The sequence below is a fragment of the Hemiscyllium ocellatum genome, chromosome 12, assembly GCF_020745735.1.
Source record: "Hemiscyllium ocellatum isolate sHemOce1 chromosome 12, sHemOce1.pat.X.cur, whole genome shotgun sequence".
Taxonomy (NCBI): domain Eukaryota; kingdom Metazoa; phylum Chordata; class Chondrichthyes; order Orectolobiformes; family Hemiscylliidae; genus Hemiscyllium; species Hemiscyllium ocellatum.
In genome coordinates this window covers 98,386,778-98,405,284 of record NC_083412.1, presented here as the reverse complement: position 1 = coordinate 98,405,284, position 18,507 = coordinate 98,386,778, and the positions used below count along the sequence as shown (strand labels likewise).

At 44.3% G+C, this 18,507-nt stretch overlaps 1 protein-coding gene across 3 annotated transcripts in view; it reads left to right on the top strand.

The window, feature by feature from the left end:
* gbe1b (glucan (1,4-alpha-), branching enzyme 1b) overlaps nt 1-17,382 on the top strand; it is a 601,271-nt gene extending 583,889 nt beyond the window's left edge. Inside the window, exons 16-18 of one of the 3 annotated variants that reach the window (XM_060833870.1) lie at nt 6,410-6,460; nt 9,940-9,984; nt 16,326-17,382. In XM_060833870.1, coding sequence (XP_060689853.1) covers nt 6,410-6,460; nt 9,940-9,984; nt 16,326-16,382 — 153 coding nt within the window. In that variant the 3' untranslated portion in view covers nt 16,383-17,382. The remainder of the gene's footprint in view (nt 1-6,409; nt 6,461-9,939; nt 9,985-16,325) is intronic. The other 2 variants (XM_060833871.1, XM_060833872.1) reach the window with 2 other exon arrangements.
* Nucleotides 17,383-18,507: the final 1,125 nt, after the last annotated feature.

The window sequence follows — 18,507 nt, the reverse complement described above, 5'->3', positions numbered from 1 at the left end:
GGATAAGGATAAGACTAGTCCTTGGGTGAAAGTACTAATCTGGGGGAAGGCTAACTGACAATATCAGGCAAGAACTGTGGAATGTAGACTGGGGATGGCTGTTTCAGGTTAAATCCTGAAAAATCAGGTTAAATATTTCGGGCTAAATTGCCCGTAGTGTTAGGTAAGGGGTAAATGTAGGGGTATGGGTGGGTTGTGCTTCGGCGGGTCATTGTGGACTTGTTGGGCTGAAGGGCCTGTTTCCACACTGTAAGTAATCTAATCTAATCACATCTAACATGCAGGAATCTTTTAAAGGCCAGTTGATTAGAGTTCAGAACCAGCATGTTCCCGTGAAGATGTAGGATAAGGATGGCAAGATTCGAAAAACTTGGATCACAAGAGAAGTTGTGAGCTTAATCAAAAAGAAAAAGCAAGGTTTAGGAAACTGGAGACAGACAGAGCCTTTGAAACATACAAAGAAAACAAGAAAAAACTCCAACAAGGAATTAGGAGGGTTAAAAAGAGCCATGAAATGTTCTTGGAAAACAGGATTAAAGAAAATCCAAAGGTGTTTTGTACATAAATAAGGGGCAAAGGAATAGCTAAGGGAAAGGGTAGGTCCAGGTTAAAGCACAGCAGGTCAGGCAGCATCCAAGGAACAGGAAATTCGACGTTTCGGGCCAGAGCCCTTCATCAGGAATTGAAGGGCTCTGGCCCGAAACGTCGAATTTCCTGTTCCTTGGATGCTGCCTAACCTGCTGTGCTTTAACCAGCAACACATTTTCAGCTCTGATCTCCAGCATCTGCGGACCTCACTTTTTACTCAAAGGGTAGGTCCACTCAGTGATAAAGGAGGGAATTTGTATATGGATTCAGGTGAAGTGGTTAAGATCTATAACAAATGCCTTGTGCATTGGTATTCATTAAAGAGAAGGACATGGATGGTGAGACTTGGGAGGGGTATGTTGATATTTTAGGACATGTCAATATAAAACAAGACATGGTGTTGAGTGGTTTAAAAAGCATTAAGATAGACACATCCCCAGGACCTGATAGGATCTATCCCAGAATACTGAGGGAGGAAATTACAGAAATTGTACAAAATGTTTGTATCCTCTTCAGTCACAGGAGAAATCCCAGATGATTGGAGAATGGCCAAAATTGTTATTTTGTTTAAGAAGGGCAACAGAGATAATCTGGGAAATTAGAAGCCGGTGGGCTTTATGTCAGTGGTAAGGAAATTATAGGAGAAGATTGTTAGGGACAGGATATTCAAAAAAATATGGATTTATTAGCAATAGACAACATGGCTTTGTGTGGGAGGTGTGTCTCCAAAACGTGATTGTGGTTTTTGAAGGTTTGACAAAGATGGCTATAAGGACAAAGCAGTGGATGTTGTCTATATGGACCTTAGCACAGCCTTTGGCAAGGGTCCTCATCGCAGGCTGATACAGGAAATAAAGTCACAAGGGTTCCACAGTGAACTGGCAAGTTAGATACAGAACCAGCTTAGTCATAGAAGACAGACAGTAGTGGTGGAAGGGAGTTTTCTGACTGGAAATCTGTGACCAGTGATGTTGTACAGGGATCAATGCTCAGACCCTGTTTGTAATGTATATCATTGATTTGGGGGAGAAATGATGGCCTGATCAGTAAGTTTGTGGACAACACAAAGACTGCAGATAGTGAGCAGTATTGCTTCAGTTAATAGCAGGAGAAAAATGGGCTGGAGACTTGGGCAGAGAAATGGCAGATGGAAGTTAATCGGTACAAATGCGAGGTGATGCATTTTAGAAGTCTAATAAAGGAAGGGAGTATACAGCAAATGACAGAACCCTTAGAAGCATTAACATGCAGAGGGATCTAAGTGCATAGGTCCATAGTTCCCTGAAAGTGGCAATACAAGTGGATAAGGTGGTCAAGGAGGCATATGGTGTGCATACCTTCATCACTCAGGGCAGACAGTATAAAAATTGGCAAGTCATGTTGCAACTGTACAGAGCTGTCGTTCGGCCACAGTTGGAACATTGTGTATAGTTATGGTTGCTACACTGCCAGGACAATGCAGAGGTTTTGGAGAGGGTACAGAAACAGTTTACCAGGATGTTGCCTGATTTGGGGAGGAATACCTGTGAGGAGAAACTGGATAAACTTGGTTTGTTTTTGATTGAACATGAGAGGCTGAGGGGCGACCCTGATAGAAGTTTACAAAATTGTAAGCGGCATGGAAAGAAGGGAGAGTCACAGAGATGTACAGCACGGAAACAGACCCTTCGGTCCAACCCGTCCATGCCAGCCAGATATCCCAACCCAATCTAGTCCCACCTGCCAGCACCCGGCCCATATCCCTCCAAACCCTTCCTATTCATATACCAATCCAGATGCCTTTTAAATGTTGCAATTGTATCAGCCTCCACCACTTCCTCTGGCAGCTTATTCCACACATGCACCACCCTCTGTGTGAAAAATTGCCCCCTCGGTCTCTCATACCTTTTCCCTCTCACCCTAAACCTATGCCCTCAAGTTCTGGACTCCCCCACCCCAGGGAAAAGACTTTGTCTATTTATCCTATCCATGCCCCTCATGATTTTATAAACCTCTATAAACGTCAGCCTCTGACACTCCAGGGAAAACAGCCCCAGCTTATTCAACCTCTACCTATAGTTCAAACCCTCCAACCCTGGCAACATCCTTATAAATCTTTCCTGAACCCTTTCAAGTTTCACAACATCCTTCCGAACAAAAGGAGACCAGAATTGCACGCAGTAATCCAAAAGTGGCTTAACCAATGTTCTGTAGTTTTTCAGTTGCCCACTGTCCTGAAGTAAACCTGTCGCTGGAAGTGGCCACATCAGTAGGAGCTAACATGTCCGCAACATGACCTCCCAATATCAGTACTCAATGCTCTGACCAGTAAGGGAAAGCACCCAGTCAGAGTCTTCTTCCCCAGGGTAGAAATGTCTATTACTGGGGGCACATATGTTTAAGGTAGAAGGAGGAAAGTTTAAAGTGCCTGGACAGCGCCGCCAAGGTAGGTGGTAGAAACAGATACAATAGCAATGTTTAAGAGGTATCTTGACAGATATATAAATAGGAGAAAGTGAGGACTGCAGGTGCTGGAGGTCAGAGCTGAAAAATGTGTTGCTGGAAAAGCGCAGCAGGTCAGGCAGCATCCAAGGAGCAGGAGAATCAACATTTCGGGCATAAGCCCTTCTTCATGAATAGGCAAGGAATAGAGGAATACGGACAGCGTGGAGGCACCAGATTTTTTGTTTCGGAAGGCATCCTGTCAGTGCAGATTTGATGGGCCGAAGGGCATGTTCCTGTGCTATAGTATCTTTATTCTTTGGTCTTCATTGGATGTCTCTCCCAGGCACCTAAAGCAAACTTCACACTAAACTCCAGCAAAAGTGGGCGGCACGGTGGCACAGTGGTTAGCACTGCTGCCTCACAGCACCAGAGACCAGGGTTCAATTCCCAACTCAGGCGACTGACTGTGTGGAGTTTGCACGTTCTCCCCGTGTCTGCGTGGGTTTCCTCCGGGTGCTCCGGTTTCCTCCCACAGTCCAAAGATGTGCGGGTCAGGTGAATTGGCCATGCTAAATTGCCCCTAGTGTTAGGTAAGGGGTAAATTGTAGGGGTATGGGTGGGTTGTGCTTCGGCGGGTCGGTGTGGACTTGTTGGGCCGAAGGGCCTGTTTCCACACTGTAAAGTAAGTAAGTAAAAAGTAAGTTGCTGGAGAAACTTGACAGGTCTAGCAGCATCAATGGAGAAAGAAACAGAATGAACGTTTAGATTCGAGTGAAAGTAAAATGGAGGATGTGTATCACTGGGCCTGTATCTAATGTACTACTGCTGGTGTTATCACCATTTTGGAAGAAGTTTAGTTCCCATTGATCTGCCCCAGGACAGTGGGCAGCTGAGAAACTAAAGGGGTCTATGGAAGCTGCTTTAGAAAATAATCTTTATTATTGTTCACAATGCTCAACTTATGTTCCTAATTTCTGCAAATTCTATAATTGATATTCTCAGAACAGAAGGGCAATAATTATGCCTGGATTGATCTCCTGAAGTATATTGTTGTTCTGACTGAGGCAGGATGACGCCTACATGGAGTGTGATGTCTATTCAGGAACATGGTTGAATTAAGAATAGACATTTTATCTGAGATTAGAAATATTGAGTATTCACAGTACATGCACACACATGTACACCACACGCACTTTCACGCCATCGACTGACGCAGACAGATCACACATTGTTTCTATAGAAAAGTCAGTTGGAGAACTTAAGAAACCTGCGGGAATTAGTTGGAAATTTATCTATTCCGTAAACCTGTACATTTACACTCGAGGGTTTCCAAGATGCATTGATGTATGAACTCACGCTTCCAACATACAAAGCTCTGTTTGTGGACACCCAACCCCCTGTCTCATCTGACATCCCCCCACCCCCAATGTTTCACCCGCCCCTGCAGTCTCACCCGACCCCTCTGTCCATCGTAGCCTCTGTCTAACCCACCCCGCCCTCTGTCTCTCATATCCCCCTGACTCACTTACCTCCTTATGCAAACCACACACCCATCTCACACCCTACCCTGTGTGTGTGTGTCTCTCTCTCTCACACTCAAACATTCACCCACTTGTGTGCACTCGCACACACACTCATGCACACACACACACCCCTATAAAAACAAGCACACACACAGACACACCCACACCCCTCTAAAACACACACACACACTCTTCAGTCTTTTGGTGTACAAGGAACTGCCTAAGCATATATCCCCATTCCCCTCTCTTTCATATGCACACAGTGATGAACTCACTGTCCCCTCTCAGCTGAAAGCACACATGCCCAGCTTTCTCACAAAATTACTCATAAATATCCCTCATGAATACACAGCCTTACACACATGCCTTGCACGTGCATGCACAGCCCTAACAAGCACACAGTCCCTTCGCATGCATCACTGATTCTCTTGTCCCTACATCTCCCAGGGATAAAACTTTGGTCACTTTCTCACATATATACAGATCCCTCTCATAACCCTTCTCCCTCCTTATGCACATGTGCCCCCTTCTCACAACCCCTCTGTGTCTGACGCTATTCCCCACATTCCTCTCCCCCTGCACGCATGCACCTACACACATGCATCAACCCCAAACTCAATCTCAGACGCTTGCATTTATCACATGAGTTTTTGCTGGTTTCCTGTTTTCCCTTCATTAACCAACATACCTGACTCCTCATTAATACCTGGTTTCAAGTCTTGCTGTTAATAATTCTCATGAGTGTTACTTTATAGCACACTCATCTTTCCAAGTTTATGCATTCCATATATATTTCCTCTCATTTCCTCAGTTCTTCCGAATTAGATAAAGTGTTGTCACGAGGATACTACAAGTGGAGATTGTGTCTCCCTTCAGTGTGTGTTTTGAGATCAATAACAATTATTCAGATCTGTCACTGTATAACACTGGGGTACAGTACTGGTGGGGACAGGTCTGTCCCTGTATAACACTGGTGTACAGTACTGGTGGGGACAGGTCTGTCCCTGTATAACACTGGGGTTCAGTACTGGTGAGGGCAGGTCTGTCAGTGTATAACACTGGGGTTCAGTACTGGTGAGGGCAGGTCTGTCAGTGTATAACACGGGTACAGTACTGATGGGTGCAGGTCTGTCACTGTATAACACTGGGGTACAGTACTGGTGGGGACAGGTCTGTCACTGTGTAACACTGGGGTACAGTACTGGTGGGGACAGGTCTGTCACTGTATAACACTGGGGTACAGTACTAGTGGGGACAGGTCTGTCACTGTGTAACACTGGGGTACAGTACTGGTGGGTGCGGGTCTGTCACCGTATAACACTGGGGTACAGTACTGGTGGGGACAGGTCTGTCACTGTGTAACACTGGGGTACAGTACTGGTGGGTGCGGGTCTGTCACCGTATAACACTGGGGTACAGTACTGATGGGGACAGGTCTGTCACTGTGTAACACTGGGGCACAGTACTGGTGGGGACAGGTCTGTCACTGTATAACACTGGGGTACAGTACTGGTGGGGACAGGTCTGTCACTGTATAACACTGGGGTACAGTACTGGTGGGGACAGGTCTGTCACTGTAACACTGGGGAAGAAGGTGGGTATGCTGATGGAGGATGATCTGGTGCTGGCCAATCTGATAAAACACGTTCTGTTGTTACCATCCTTTTTCTCAATTCCCAAGAGTTGTTAAAAGTGAAGTGGACAAAAAGTTGAGTAAGCCCTGGTGACAACACTGGTGTTATAATCTTTACTGCATGTTCTAACTTTATTTTCATTCATTAACTGTTTCCGCATCATTCTTTATTCTTATCCTGCCAGTTATGCCTCTTTCCCATTCCTTTTATTTTTTTTCCCTTTCTCTTTTCCTTCCTCAGTTCCGAAGTGATGATAGTGACTTTTCCCTGAGGAGAGGCCATGCTGCTGAGGTAAGCATCAGTTGCCCTGAGAGAACCTTGGGTGTGGCATCTTGGTGGAAGTGGATTGGATAGAAGTGGCCAAAATACTGAAGGAATGGAAAGATGTTTGAAGGCTGGAATGTTTAGCAGCAGACATAAATTAGACATTTCTCTCAATTCTACCCACCTTCATCCCCATCCTACAATCCCACCTACTCACCAGCATCTCCATCCTACAATCCCACCTACCCACCTTCATCCCCATCCTGCAATCCCACCTACCCACCTTCATCCCCATCCTGCAATCCCACCTACCCACCTTCATCCCATCCTGCAATCCCACCTACCCACCTTCATCCCATCCTGCAATCCCACCTACCCACCTTCATCCCCATCCTGCAATCCCACCTACCCACCTTCATCCCCATCCTGCAATCCCACCTACCCACCTTCATCCCATCCTGCAATCCCACTTACCCACCTTCATCCCCATCCTGCGATCCCACTTACCCACCTTCTCCCCGTCATCATTCACTTAAATTAGTGAGGGTGTCTCATTGAAAATCTTGAAGGGGTGCGCTGCAGCAGTATCGAGGAGTATTTGAAGTATTTGTGTTGGTGTGGTATAAGAATGTGGAATATCTGGGGACAGACGTTAAGGAAGAGAAAGTTCAGCATCATAGTGTCAAGTAGAGGGGAGAATAATTCAGAACAAGTGCCTACTTATGTTCCCGGTGAAACCATAGCCTTGAATATTGCCGCCTCTCACAGGGAGGTGGTGTATTGTACAACATCAACTAGATTCTGATCTGGGAATGCTCTATCTAGCATCTACTTCATCTCCCCGGTTGTTGAGTCAGATTGGACGTATTCCTTGAGATTTATTTATTTGACCAGTTACCCGTAATTGTCCAGCATGATCCTCATTGGTCACTTGGTGCATCCAATCATGGTGTCCTTTTCTCTATCAATTGGGAATGTAATGTAATTTTCCTTAGTTGATTGGATATTTTTTGACTGTCAGTCAAACACACTTGCCCTCTCACCCCTATCTCAAATTGTTTTATAACTGAGAAATTCACAGTGTACAAAGAGAAAAAAAGGCATGTACAATTTTATGAATATTTGTTAGGTCATACAGAAATTGAGTACTGCTGAAAAAGATACATTTTCTCTAAAATTTTCGTCTTACATTTATCAGGATAATTCATGATAAATACTAAAGTAACAAGAGACTAATACATTGGTGCTACAACACAGGGGTACTTTGGTTGGCAAGTGGACGCTGATGGAATGGAAAATGCACCAGTTACTGAGGAATGTCAGTTCATAGAATCCCTACAGTGCAGAACGAGGCCATTTAGCCCATTGAGACTGCACCAATCCATCGAAGAGCATCCCATCCCCTAAACCCGGTCCCTGCCCGATCTCATACCCAGCATTTACCCTGGCTAATCGACCTAGCCCGCACACAAAAGGACAATTTAGCATGTCCAGTTCGTCTAACCTACACATCCTTGGACTGTTGGAGGAAATTAGAGTTTCCACATGAAACCCAGGTGTGGGGAAAATATGCAAATTCCACACGCAAAATCAGTCAAGACTAGAATTGAACCCAGGTCCTGGCGTATGCAAACCACTGTGCCAACCTGTTACTTGTTTAAATTTTAAACCCGTGGGTTGACACTAAGTAGTCAAGGTACTGCCCTAAGAAATGAACCCGAGAATGGCAGTTACCTGTTTTGTTGCATATGACAGACTCTGTGTGTACAGACGTACTTTGTCTGCAAAGAACAAGGGTGTGTGGCCACATGGACTACCATGCAGTCGCAGTGTGATTGCTATTTGCTATTAACAGGAAATTGACATCAATCCAAAAATGTGTTCTGCCTATTTACAAACTACTAATGTGGTATATGAGCTTCAGTGCCATTGTGATACTCTGTATGTTGGCTAGACATCCTGAAGACTGATGAATGCAGTTAAACAACATCTCCATCGACTGTTCATGACAAGCAAGGTGCAGACTGTCCTTAACCAGCCTGATGTTACGAAATTCACAAATCATATCCACCATTAGCAGAGACACTGTAATTGAGCAACATTTGCTATATAATCCTGCGTATTTTGCTGGCGACCAATTTAGGAGTGTCAGTTCTGCTTTCAGTGTCATTCATTTGTGCCTCCTGGAAGCTATATGTTAATGCACGGAGCCCTATCATTTGTAGGCAGAAAGAACGGTGACTGGTTCATTTATCAGGCAACACCTTGACCAATCAGAATAAACCTGTCTAGTATAAAATACAAAGCTTGGCTGTTAACTGTTAGTCATCATGTTCACCTTGGGAATGCCTTTATCAATCAATATCTATTTGCCAATGATTAGCATTGTCTTCCTGTACAGATTAAATAATGTTTTCCCTTTGCTTTGGTATTTCTTGCAAGTTATCCTGATATATATATGGTGAAAAGCTTTGACAAAATGTGTCTTTTTCAGCAGTACACAATTTTATATATACTATTTACTGTGTCCAGTGCACTGGAGATTTTTTTAAATTTCTGAACACTCCTGTGAACTTGACTGTGTATGGTTGAACTGTCCTGGTTATTGGGTGATGGCATAGCAAATGCTGGAAATTTGAAATAAGTAATTGTGATGTTCAACAGGCCAGTCAGTCTGTGGTCTGAGAAGGTAGGTTTACAGAAAAATTTGGAAGAATTACAGGTGAAATATTCTGAAGCTTGTTTTGCGCCTGTTTTAGAAGGGGGATGGGCAGGATACAAAGTCCTCTAGGAAGTTTCCAAGAACCTGAGTAATCTGCACAAGACAACTGTGAGAAAGCCATCAGGGAACCAAACAAAATTGTATTTGTTGTTTTCATTTCTTGTGACCGCTTGAGATTGGCATAGGGTGATGGGGAAGGGCTGTTTGACTGACAGTCAAGATAAATGAAGAGTTTGATTTATTTTCACTTGACTCTATAAAGGGAAGAGGAGGAATCAATGGAGCGAGCATGAAGTGAATAGTTGGAGATGTGAGGTTATGTGATAATAAATCCTCCAATACTATCCCCAAACACAGCTGGTGAAGGAGTTTGGCATGGACACAATTAGTCTGTGGATACACAGTGCTCCAGTCGTTGCACACATGATGTTACTGTGCCACCTAGTGGTTTCCAGAATTGTTGATTTAACTGGAGACTTTCTAAAAACTGACGGAATGGTGTACGTTTCAATGCAGATTGTAAAAACTAATTTTCAGATTCTCCCAGTTTATTTACTTTTGAATCATTCAGAATTCATCGCACCATGTTTTTTCCCTATACTTGTCAACACTAATTTTCCTTGTGTTCAGTACCACGTATTATGTAGACTTATTCCTGATCTTCCTTGCTGCTAACTTTATTTACATCAATAATTATTTTTGTCACTGATGTTTCCTACTGTGTGTGCTTTCTTCACCCTAATCCCTCCATGGCACTGTTTCTTTCTTTTTCTTCCTTTCCCAGCTCGTGGGTTACGGAACTTTGCACTGTTGTGAAAATTCTTTAAAGGTAAGGATGAATGGTGGGTAGTGGGGAGTGTTGGGTTGCTACCTCAGGAGAAGGTAGAATGAACAGAGCACGCAGACAAGGGCTCAGTACCTGGTGAACCTCAGACTGAGACAGACCCCTAGTGCTGACTCAGTCGTGCTGAACATAGGAATACAAGGAAACTATTCAACTCCTCAAACCTGTTCCAACAACATCATTTATTCTGATCAGATCAGATCAAATGCATTCCAGCTACATTTACACATCAAATCTTTTGAGATCCTCTACCCAGCAAAAATCCATCCTTTAGTGGTTTTCAGTTTTCACAAGAAGGTTGTGTTAAGTGTAAGAATGCAACAGGGAACATTCATTTGTCTGTGAGCCAGTTTCTGTCAGAAGTACTATTCAATGTTGTTCACATCTTAACAATGTTTCCACAATTCAAATTCAAGTAAGTTTTTCCTTCATTGCATCTTCTACCTCAAAGTGTCCATGAGTTGCAAAGACCTAGTGACAATGAAAATAACATCCAGCCCTGTAGGAGGGAGGAAAGGGGTTCTGTCATTCTGGGCACTTGCCTGTTTGTGCTTGGAGCTGACTCATTTATCTTTAATCAGGAATTTATAGTCCGTTCCGATGAGAGAGAAGCTTTCTGTGCCTGGTGTCATGTTTACTTTTAATGACCTTCTCTCATCAAAGTCTCCGTTCAGCTTCATAAAGACGTTGAGGTAAAACCTTATCGGGGGGGGGGGGGAACGTGTGTGTGGAGGGGGGCGGGGTGGATGGAGGGAGGCAGTGACCAAAGACACAGGGGTAGTATACAGAAAAATCTGTGAAGGTGTTAGGACCAGTTGATGAATCTGTCTTTTTAAGATGGAATGTGGGATTTTATAAACCAGGGCACAGAGTAGAAGAACAAGGAGGTTATGCTAAAACTTTTATGAACTATTGCTTCGACCCTATCTGAAATGTTGTGTTCAGTTTTGTGCCCCGTGTTTTAGGAACGATGGGAACGTCTTAGAGAGGGTGCAGAGGAGACTAACGAGTTTTGAGAAGATTTGTAGCTCAGGTTGAGGTTCTGGATGTAGGCTTGCTCGCTGAGCTGGAAGGTTCATTTTCAGACGTTTCGTCACCTTACTAGGTAACACTGGCTCACTGATGATGTAACCAAGTATGGTGACAAAATGTCTGAAAACGAACCTTCCAACTCAGCGAGCAAACCTACATCCAGCAGAGGAGACTTTTAAAATAGTGTCAATGATGAAGACTTCACTTATGCAACAAAGCTGACCTTAAAGCAACGATGGTTAAGAGTTGATTTAATAGAAGTGTTAAAAGGAGATTGGGTAATAACTTTTAAAGAGGTATTGGATAATAAAAAGGAAACAACATGACAGGGCTGTTGGGCCTCACCTAGCTGGGGGAGTGCTGGGGGATGGTGGTGGGGGATGGTGGTGGGGGTGGAGGTCAAAGGCTGACAACAGTTTCTGAAGGTTTGCCTTTGTTACTTAGGGGGGTGTTTGTGACTTTAAAATAGAGACACTGGTTCATTCAAAAGAAAAGACTGGAGTTTCAGGAAAGATGACACTGGCTTTGGGAAGCAACAACACATTCAAGGTCTTTGGAAAAGATGGGGAGGATGGAAATGGAGCAGCTGCTGGAAGGTCGATGGCAGATTTGAAGGAGAGAAGGATAGCAGCTGAAGAGCAAAAACGGTCAGCAATGTCAGCTTCACTGGGACAGATTTACCCACAGTTTCCTGATTCTCTGACTCAGTCTCTGAGTAGAATCGTATTTGCTGGTAGTTCAGGTTAGCAGATTTGGTCAAGCTTACCCGTACAGCACTCCATGTAATCAGGAATGACCACTGGCATATAGCCATCTCAGCCTCAAGTATGTTTCTGTATTGGGGGGGATGGCCTTCGTAGTATTATCTCTGGACTGTCACCCCAGGGACCCAGGTAATGCCTGGGACCCGAGTTCGAATCCCATCACACCAGATGGTGGAATTTGAATTCAACAAAAATATCTGGAATTACAAGTGTAATGATGACCTTGAATCCATTGTCGATTATCGGAAAAACCCATCTGGTTCACTAATATCCTTTAGGGAAGGAAACTGCCATCCTTACCTGGTCTAGCCTACATGTGACTCCAGACCCACAGTAATGTGGTTAACTCTTAACTGCCCTCTGGGACATTATGATTGAGTGTTAAATGCTGCCTGGTCAGTGATGTCCTCATCCTTTGAATGAATAAAGAAACCCACCTTGGTCAGTGTTGTTTCATATTCTTACCCAAGAAGAACTAAGCTTAGTCTTGACATTATCAATTGATGCCCCAGTCATGGTACTGAAGTGGCAGGAATGTGTTCCTCAACTCTCTGTGTGAACAGTTTCTAATATATCTCCTTAGCACTGCTTGCTGCCTTCTTCTAGAATCCCCCCATCTCCCTTTTTCTCTCATACAAAGCCCAGAGGAAATAGTTCCTATTTGTCGATACGATCACATCCTTAAATGATCATAATTGCCTCAATTAAATCATCCCTTAGTCGCTCCTGGAGGGATACATGCCTAGCCTGTATGACCTATCCTCATAATTAAACCCTTCCAGCCTCTCTTCCATTCTGCTGAATCCATGGCGCACTGCCTCCAAGACTAATATATGAGGTGTAAATGTAATATCCAGTTTTTTCTGCAATTGTTTGCACATGGGAGTTGGGGACACTGATGATGAACATTAGAATTGGCTTCAGCTTACAGCTAGACCAATGCCTAACCATAAAGGCTCATGGCCATTAGTGGCACAGTCTATCATTGAGAACACTGTGCTCTCCACGCTGAGTTACTGTCCTCTGCTACCATGGGAGCCCAATTAAAATGCTTTTTAGAAGCAATTATTGCTTTACTAAGTTCTTTTCTTTGCTTGCCTGAAGCTGTCCTTTTGGGAAAATTTCTGCAGCAATTATTTTCAGACGTTTACTAAGATGTTAAAGTGACTCTGCATGGTTGAAAACCAATAAAATACCAATTCCTCTCTCTGCTGGAATTCCTCCCAGGTTTCCAAACAGCCTTGGGATGAAAACAGCTTTTCCCGCTTCCCCGAAACCTGAGAAAGATCTCCTGGCCATACAGCCAGTATAAAACCTTGCTGTTCTTGTAGTTTAGTTTACTTTCCAAATCAGTGCTTTGGCTCCTGAAGCAGGGTTACCTTTTAGCCTCGCCTCTGGGGAGTTTAAGAAAGGGAAAAGTGTAACTCGAGTTTATATCATGCCTTTTAGGATCAAAGAGCTTCTGAAAATGTTTTACAGGTAATTAAGTATTTTTGTTCTTAAAGTCATTATTCCAGTGTAGGAAATAATGATTTGGGCACAGCAAAGTCCCACTAACAGCAAAGAGATAATGACTGGAAGCTGGCGTTTTGATATTGATTGAAGGATGAATATTGGCCAGGATGCAAGGGCTAACTCCCCTGCTCCTCACCCTGTCACATCATCATTTACATCTTCCCTTGCCAAAGCCCTTCTGTTTTCTGATTTGGTGTTGAAGGTCCTCATGGGCTCAGTGGGAGAGGGGGTTCTTGGAGATGTTTCATCTGCAGTGTCCCCCACCCTCATCCCCCAATCACTTTTGACAGAATTCATTTGGCACTCTCAGAGACCAATACGTGTCCTGAAGAGGTTGAAACACAGCCACATTGAGTGGTTGTTATTGGTAGGGATCTCTTGGGTCATGAGCAGACTGGTGCACCTTTATCGGTGTATTGACCAACCAGCAAGGCAGCAGATGTGGGAGTTATGGAGTCTCAGTTCAGCTTCTAAACCAAAGAGCGACATCTCCAACAGTGCAGCAGACCTTCAGTACCATATTGTCAGCTGGGTTTATCTGCTCTCTCCCTCGAATTGGAGTTTACCCACAAGTTTCTGTCTCATGAATGAGTGTGTCACCAGCTGAAACACAGCTGAAGACGTGAGGGGGTGGATCCGATGGAATCTTATCTTTCAAAGAGAATCTGAAAGAGTAATCAGCTTTGCTATACCTAGGCATTGATTATAGACAGCTGAAAGCAGCATGTTATTGGATTCTGCAGAGGCATTGAGGTTCCCATGGCCTAGTCCTCTTTGTGTTTCCTGTTTTTATGTCCGGTTGTAAAAGAGAGTGGGGCATGGAACAGGAGCAGAGAGATCGGAGGGCCTAATGTACTAATCTTTGAAAGCAGGCCAAGCTAATAAGGCTGTTCAATAGGGATTCAAAAGGGTGTTTTGTTTCATCAAAGCACAATGGTCAACTTTCAGACTGTGTTAGCTTGACCTCAACAAGATTATTGTGTCCTATTCTGATCACAACTCTTTTGAAAAGACGCAGAAGTCTTGAAAAGGTGCCAAGGAGATTTACTAGAATGGCATCAGGGATGAGGGAGTTCAGTCATCTGGTGAGTCTTCTAGAAGCTGAAGTTGCTCTCCTCAGAAGGGAGACGTTTACGGGCAGATTTAACAAGTGTGTTCAAATTCGAAGCTGTTTTGACAGTTGCTGGGAGACACTGTCCATGGGCAGGAGAGTCAGTGTCCAGCTCACTAGTACTCCATGCCTTTGTTGCTTTGACAAGTAGAATTCTTGCTCATTAGAGAAATAAGCTGCTGTTGTTTCAACTTGAACTTCCTTTTAAATCCCTCTGGCTGCCTCTTACCTGTCGAATTGCCCAGTTTCCTGGGGGCAATCCCTGTCATGTCCATTTTAAGTTAGCCTTTCCTAAATCTAGGATCTCAGTCAAGTCTTCAGTTTTGCAACTCCCACTTTCAAACATGAGCTTGATCATATTATGATTGCTATTAATTAAATATCCCCGTGTCAGCTGCAGGGTGGCTCAGTGTTAGCACTGCAGTCTCCTAGCACTCGGGAGCCGGGTTTGATTCAACCCTCAGGCAACTGTCTGTGTGGGGTTTGCACATTTCCCCCCCCCCCCCGTCTGTGTGGGGTTAGCACATTCCCCCCCCCCCCCCCCCCCCCCATCTGTGTGGGGTTTGCACATTTCCCCCCCCGTCTGTGTGGGGTTTGCACATTCCCCCCCCCCCCCCCGTCTGTGTGGGGTTTGCACATTTCCCCCCCCCCCTGTCTGTGTGGGTTTCCTCTGGGTGCTCTGGTTTCCTCCCACAGTCCAGGGACGTGCAGCCTAGAGGGATTAGCCATGGGAAATACAGGGTTACAGGAATGGGGTTGGGGGTGTGAGTCTGGATGGGATGCTGTTCAGAGGATCTGTGTAGACCGTATAGGCCGCAAGGCCTGCTTCCACACTGAATGGGTTCTTTGATCAGGCTGGTAACTAAGTCTGCTTCAGTATTGCAACTATGGAAGTATAGTCACCTGTTAGTTCTGGGAAACACTGGTGAAAGAAAACTACCCTGAGCTTCTTTACTGAACTCACTCCCTTTCTGCAAGACTCCAATTCTGATTGGATCTGGCAAAGTGACACTAGGATTATCATTGGGCCAGGATCGAACTGGCACCTACAAAAGTGCATTTAAAAATGGTCACCATTCGTCTCAATCCTAACTGAGCAGCACCAAGTTACTTCAACAAAGGGAGCCCTGCTTTATTTATATTTTTTAAGTCTATTGTGCACAGTGCATGACCTCCTGACATGGACACTGGAGCTTCTGAAATATTGATGACCTGCCAAGTATTTTATATCGCATTTTATGTTGGTGCAGAGACCTCTAGAACTGGACTGTGTGTTGACCGATGATCTTAAGTACTCTTGAGGGTCATTTATTTTTCATCCCTGAAGTATTGCTCTTGTAAGAGCTGTTGCTTTTGATGAGTTGTGCTTCGGGTTTGATGTTATCATTGAATAAATAGCGAGTTGTCTCTGTTTGGCCAGCACCCGTTCCAGATTCTGGATTTGAATTTTTGGTTAATAATAAGGAAGCCATTCTGTCTTTTGATCATACTGTACTCATCAAAAAGATAAGGGCCAATTGGTGCATTTGCTTTGCTTACCTGCTTCAGCTCCAGAATCCTTGGTGTCTTTAATATGAGCATTGTGAAGCCTCCAGCATGTACAGCTTTAGGGGTCTTCCCAACCCATTGTGTGGCAAGATGTTTCCTGATGCTCCTTGTTCTGAATTCGCTGCCTGAGGAAACATTTCTCTCAATCCACGCTGTGAAATGTTTATCATATTTTAACTCCCTCAATTAAATCATCCTCCAGCATTTTATGAATAGAACACAAAATGTTGAATATAAACAGAGATATGCAAGCTGCCCCATCATTTTTCCTTCTAAGCCTTGGTATTGCTCTGAGTTATACCCCGTGTCTCACTCTGTCCTCTGCAAGCTGCTAACTGTAGTTTGTGTTATTTTAGGTGTATATTCCCAGCAGGACTGCCATCATTCTCGCTAACATGGACATTCACAACTGAAGGCAGGAGAACTCGACAGGCTCTCCAGAATGTTGGTGCCAAAAAGGACGAATCAGAAGAGCTGTTTCACAACTTACCCCCCCACCCCACCCCAAAACCACCAGCAATATCAAAGCCCTAGTCATCTACAACTGGTGAATGTCTGTAATTTCCATTTGTTTGTTTTATTGTAAATTATGAGTACAAGTGTCATCTCATCTCGGCAGTTGAGCTGGATGTATAGCTGTCTTTCTCTCTCACTTACTTTGCCTGTGTGTCAACTCTACCCGATATTAGTTTACAGAGGTTGGTGGGATTGCTGTTTAGCTCTCAAGGTAAATATTAAAACAGCCCAGCGGTTCTCTTTGAACTAGCTGGAAAGGAGGAGAGAAACTCACTGACACCAGCATAGGAATCATAAACTCCTGTACTGACTTAAGGAAAGAGTGCACCCAAGTGACAGGGTGTTAGAAGGATCTTGAGGATTACTTTCGCACTTCTTGCATTATTGAAAAATTTATGTCATTCATTAAGTCAAACAAGAATTATGTAGAGCAATTCTTGGCCATCTGCTCCCTGCAAGCTCCTGAAAGGTTTTTCAACAAGCCTCTGTCTGGAATGAAGGTACTAGAGATCTGAGCTGATTGTTTCAGATTTCGGATCCTTCACCCCAGTCCCACGGGATTTGCCCCTTTTTCCTTCTGATTGGTGTGAAGGTGTTGGAAACATGTCACTGTGTAGTGTACCTCACAATCCCCACACCTGCCCCCACATGCATATACACACTGTCTGAGTCAACCTTTGGAGGTAGAATTATACCAATGGACCAGACTGATGAGGGAGAAATTCTCTCTTCATAAAGTATTTTGCCTTTTTAATTCATAGAATCTATTTGAATAATGGAGTGTTACATTGTACAGAAGTAGAGGACAAAATTCAAATTAAAAGTAACTGAATAAACTTTATCATTGTACAAGTTTGAAAGTAGAACATGGAATAAATAAAATATGAGACATTGCAATGAGAGGTTGTTTGGATATCTGTGTTTGAGCCAACTTCTCAATTCTACATTAAACTCTCGCAAGCACAGCGGCAGAGACTGATAACTGTACCCATGTTGCTCCAATATTAAACACATATCTTGCAGTAAATGAAAGCAATTCATTTCTTGGACTTTATTTTTCCCCAAGCGTTTCTCCTGTTAAGGTCTTTACATAAAATTCATGGTGGGTGACAAACTGCACTCACTGACTTAAGGCCTCACACAAGGCTGGCTCACAATCCGTGCTGATACCAAAGGAGTGCTGCACTGTCAGAGGGTCAGTACTGAGGGAGTGCCGCACTGTCAGAGGGTCCGTACTGAGGGAGTGCGGCACTGTCAGAGGGTCAGTACTGAGGGAGTGCCGCACTGTCAGAGGGTCCGTACTGAAGGAGTGCGGCACTGTCAGAGGGTCAGTACTGAGGGAGTGCCGCACTGTCAGAGGGTCAGTACTGAGGGAGTGCCACACAGTCGGAGGGTCAGTACTGAGGGAGTGCCGTACTGTCAGAGGGTCCGTACTGAGGGAGTGCCGAACTGTCAAAGGGTTAGTACTGAGGGTGTGCCGCACTGTCAGAGGGTCAGTACTGATGGAGTGCCGCATTGTTGGAGGACGGTGAACTAATAGAGTTTTAATATTCATTCATAAAATGTGGGCTTCCCTGACACAGTGGCTCAGTGGTTAGCACTGCTGCCTCACAGCACCAGGGTCCCAGGTTTGATTCCAGCCTCGGGCGACTGTCTGTGTGGAGTTTGCACATTCTCCCCGTGTCTGCGTGGGTTTCCTCCCACAATCCAAAGATGTGCAGGTCAGGTGAATTGGCCATGCTAAATTGCCCTTAGTGTTAGATGCATTAGTCAGAGGGTTACTCTTTGGAGGGTCAGTGTGGGCTGGTTGGGCTGAAGGGCTTATTTCCACGCTGTAGGGAATCTGATCTAATCTAAATTGACCAGTGGTCAGAAGACAACAGATATCCCTTCCTCTAGGTCGTCAGTGAACCAGATGGGCTTTTACAGCACGTGACTGTGGTTACATGTTAACTCTTAGACCAGCTTTTGTTTATTGCAGACAGTTATTGAATTCTAATTTCATTATCTGCCAGAGTTTAA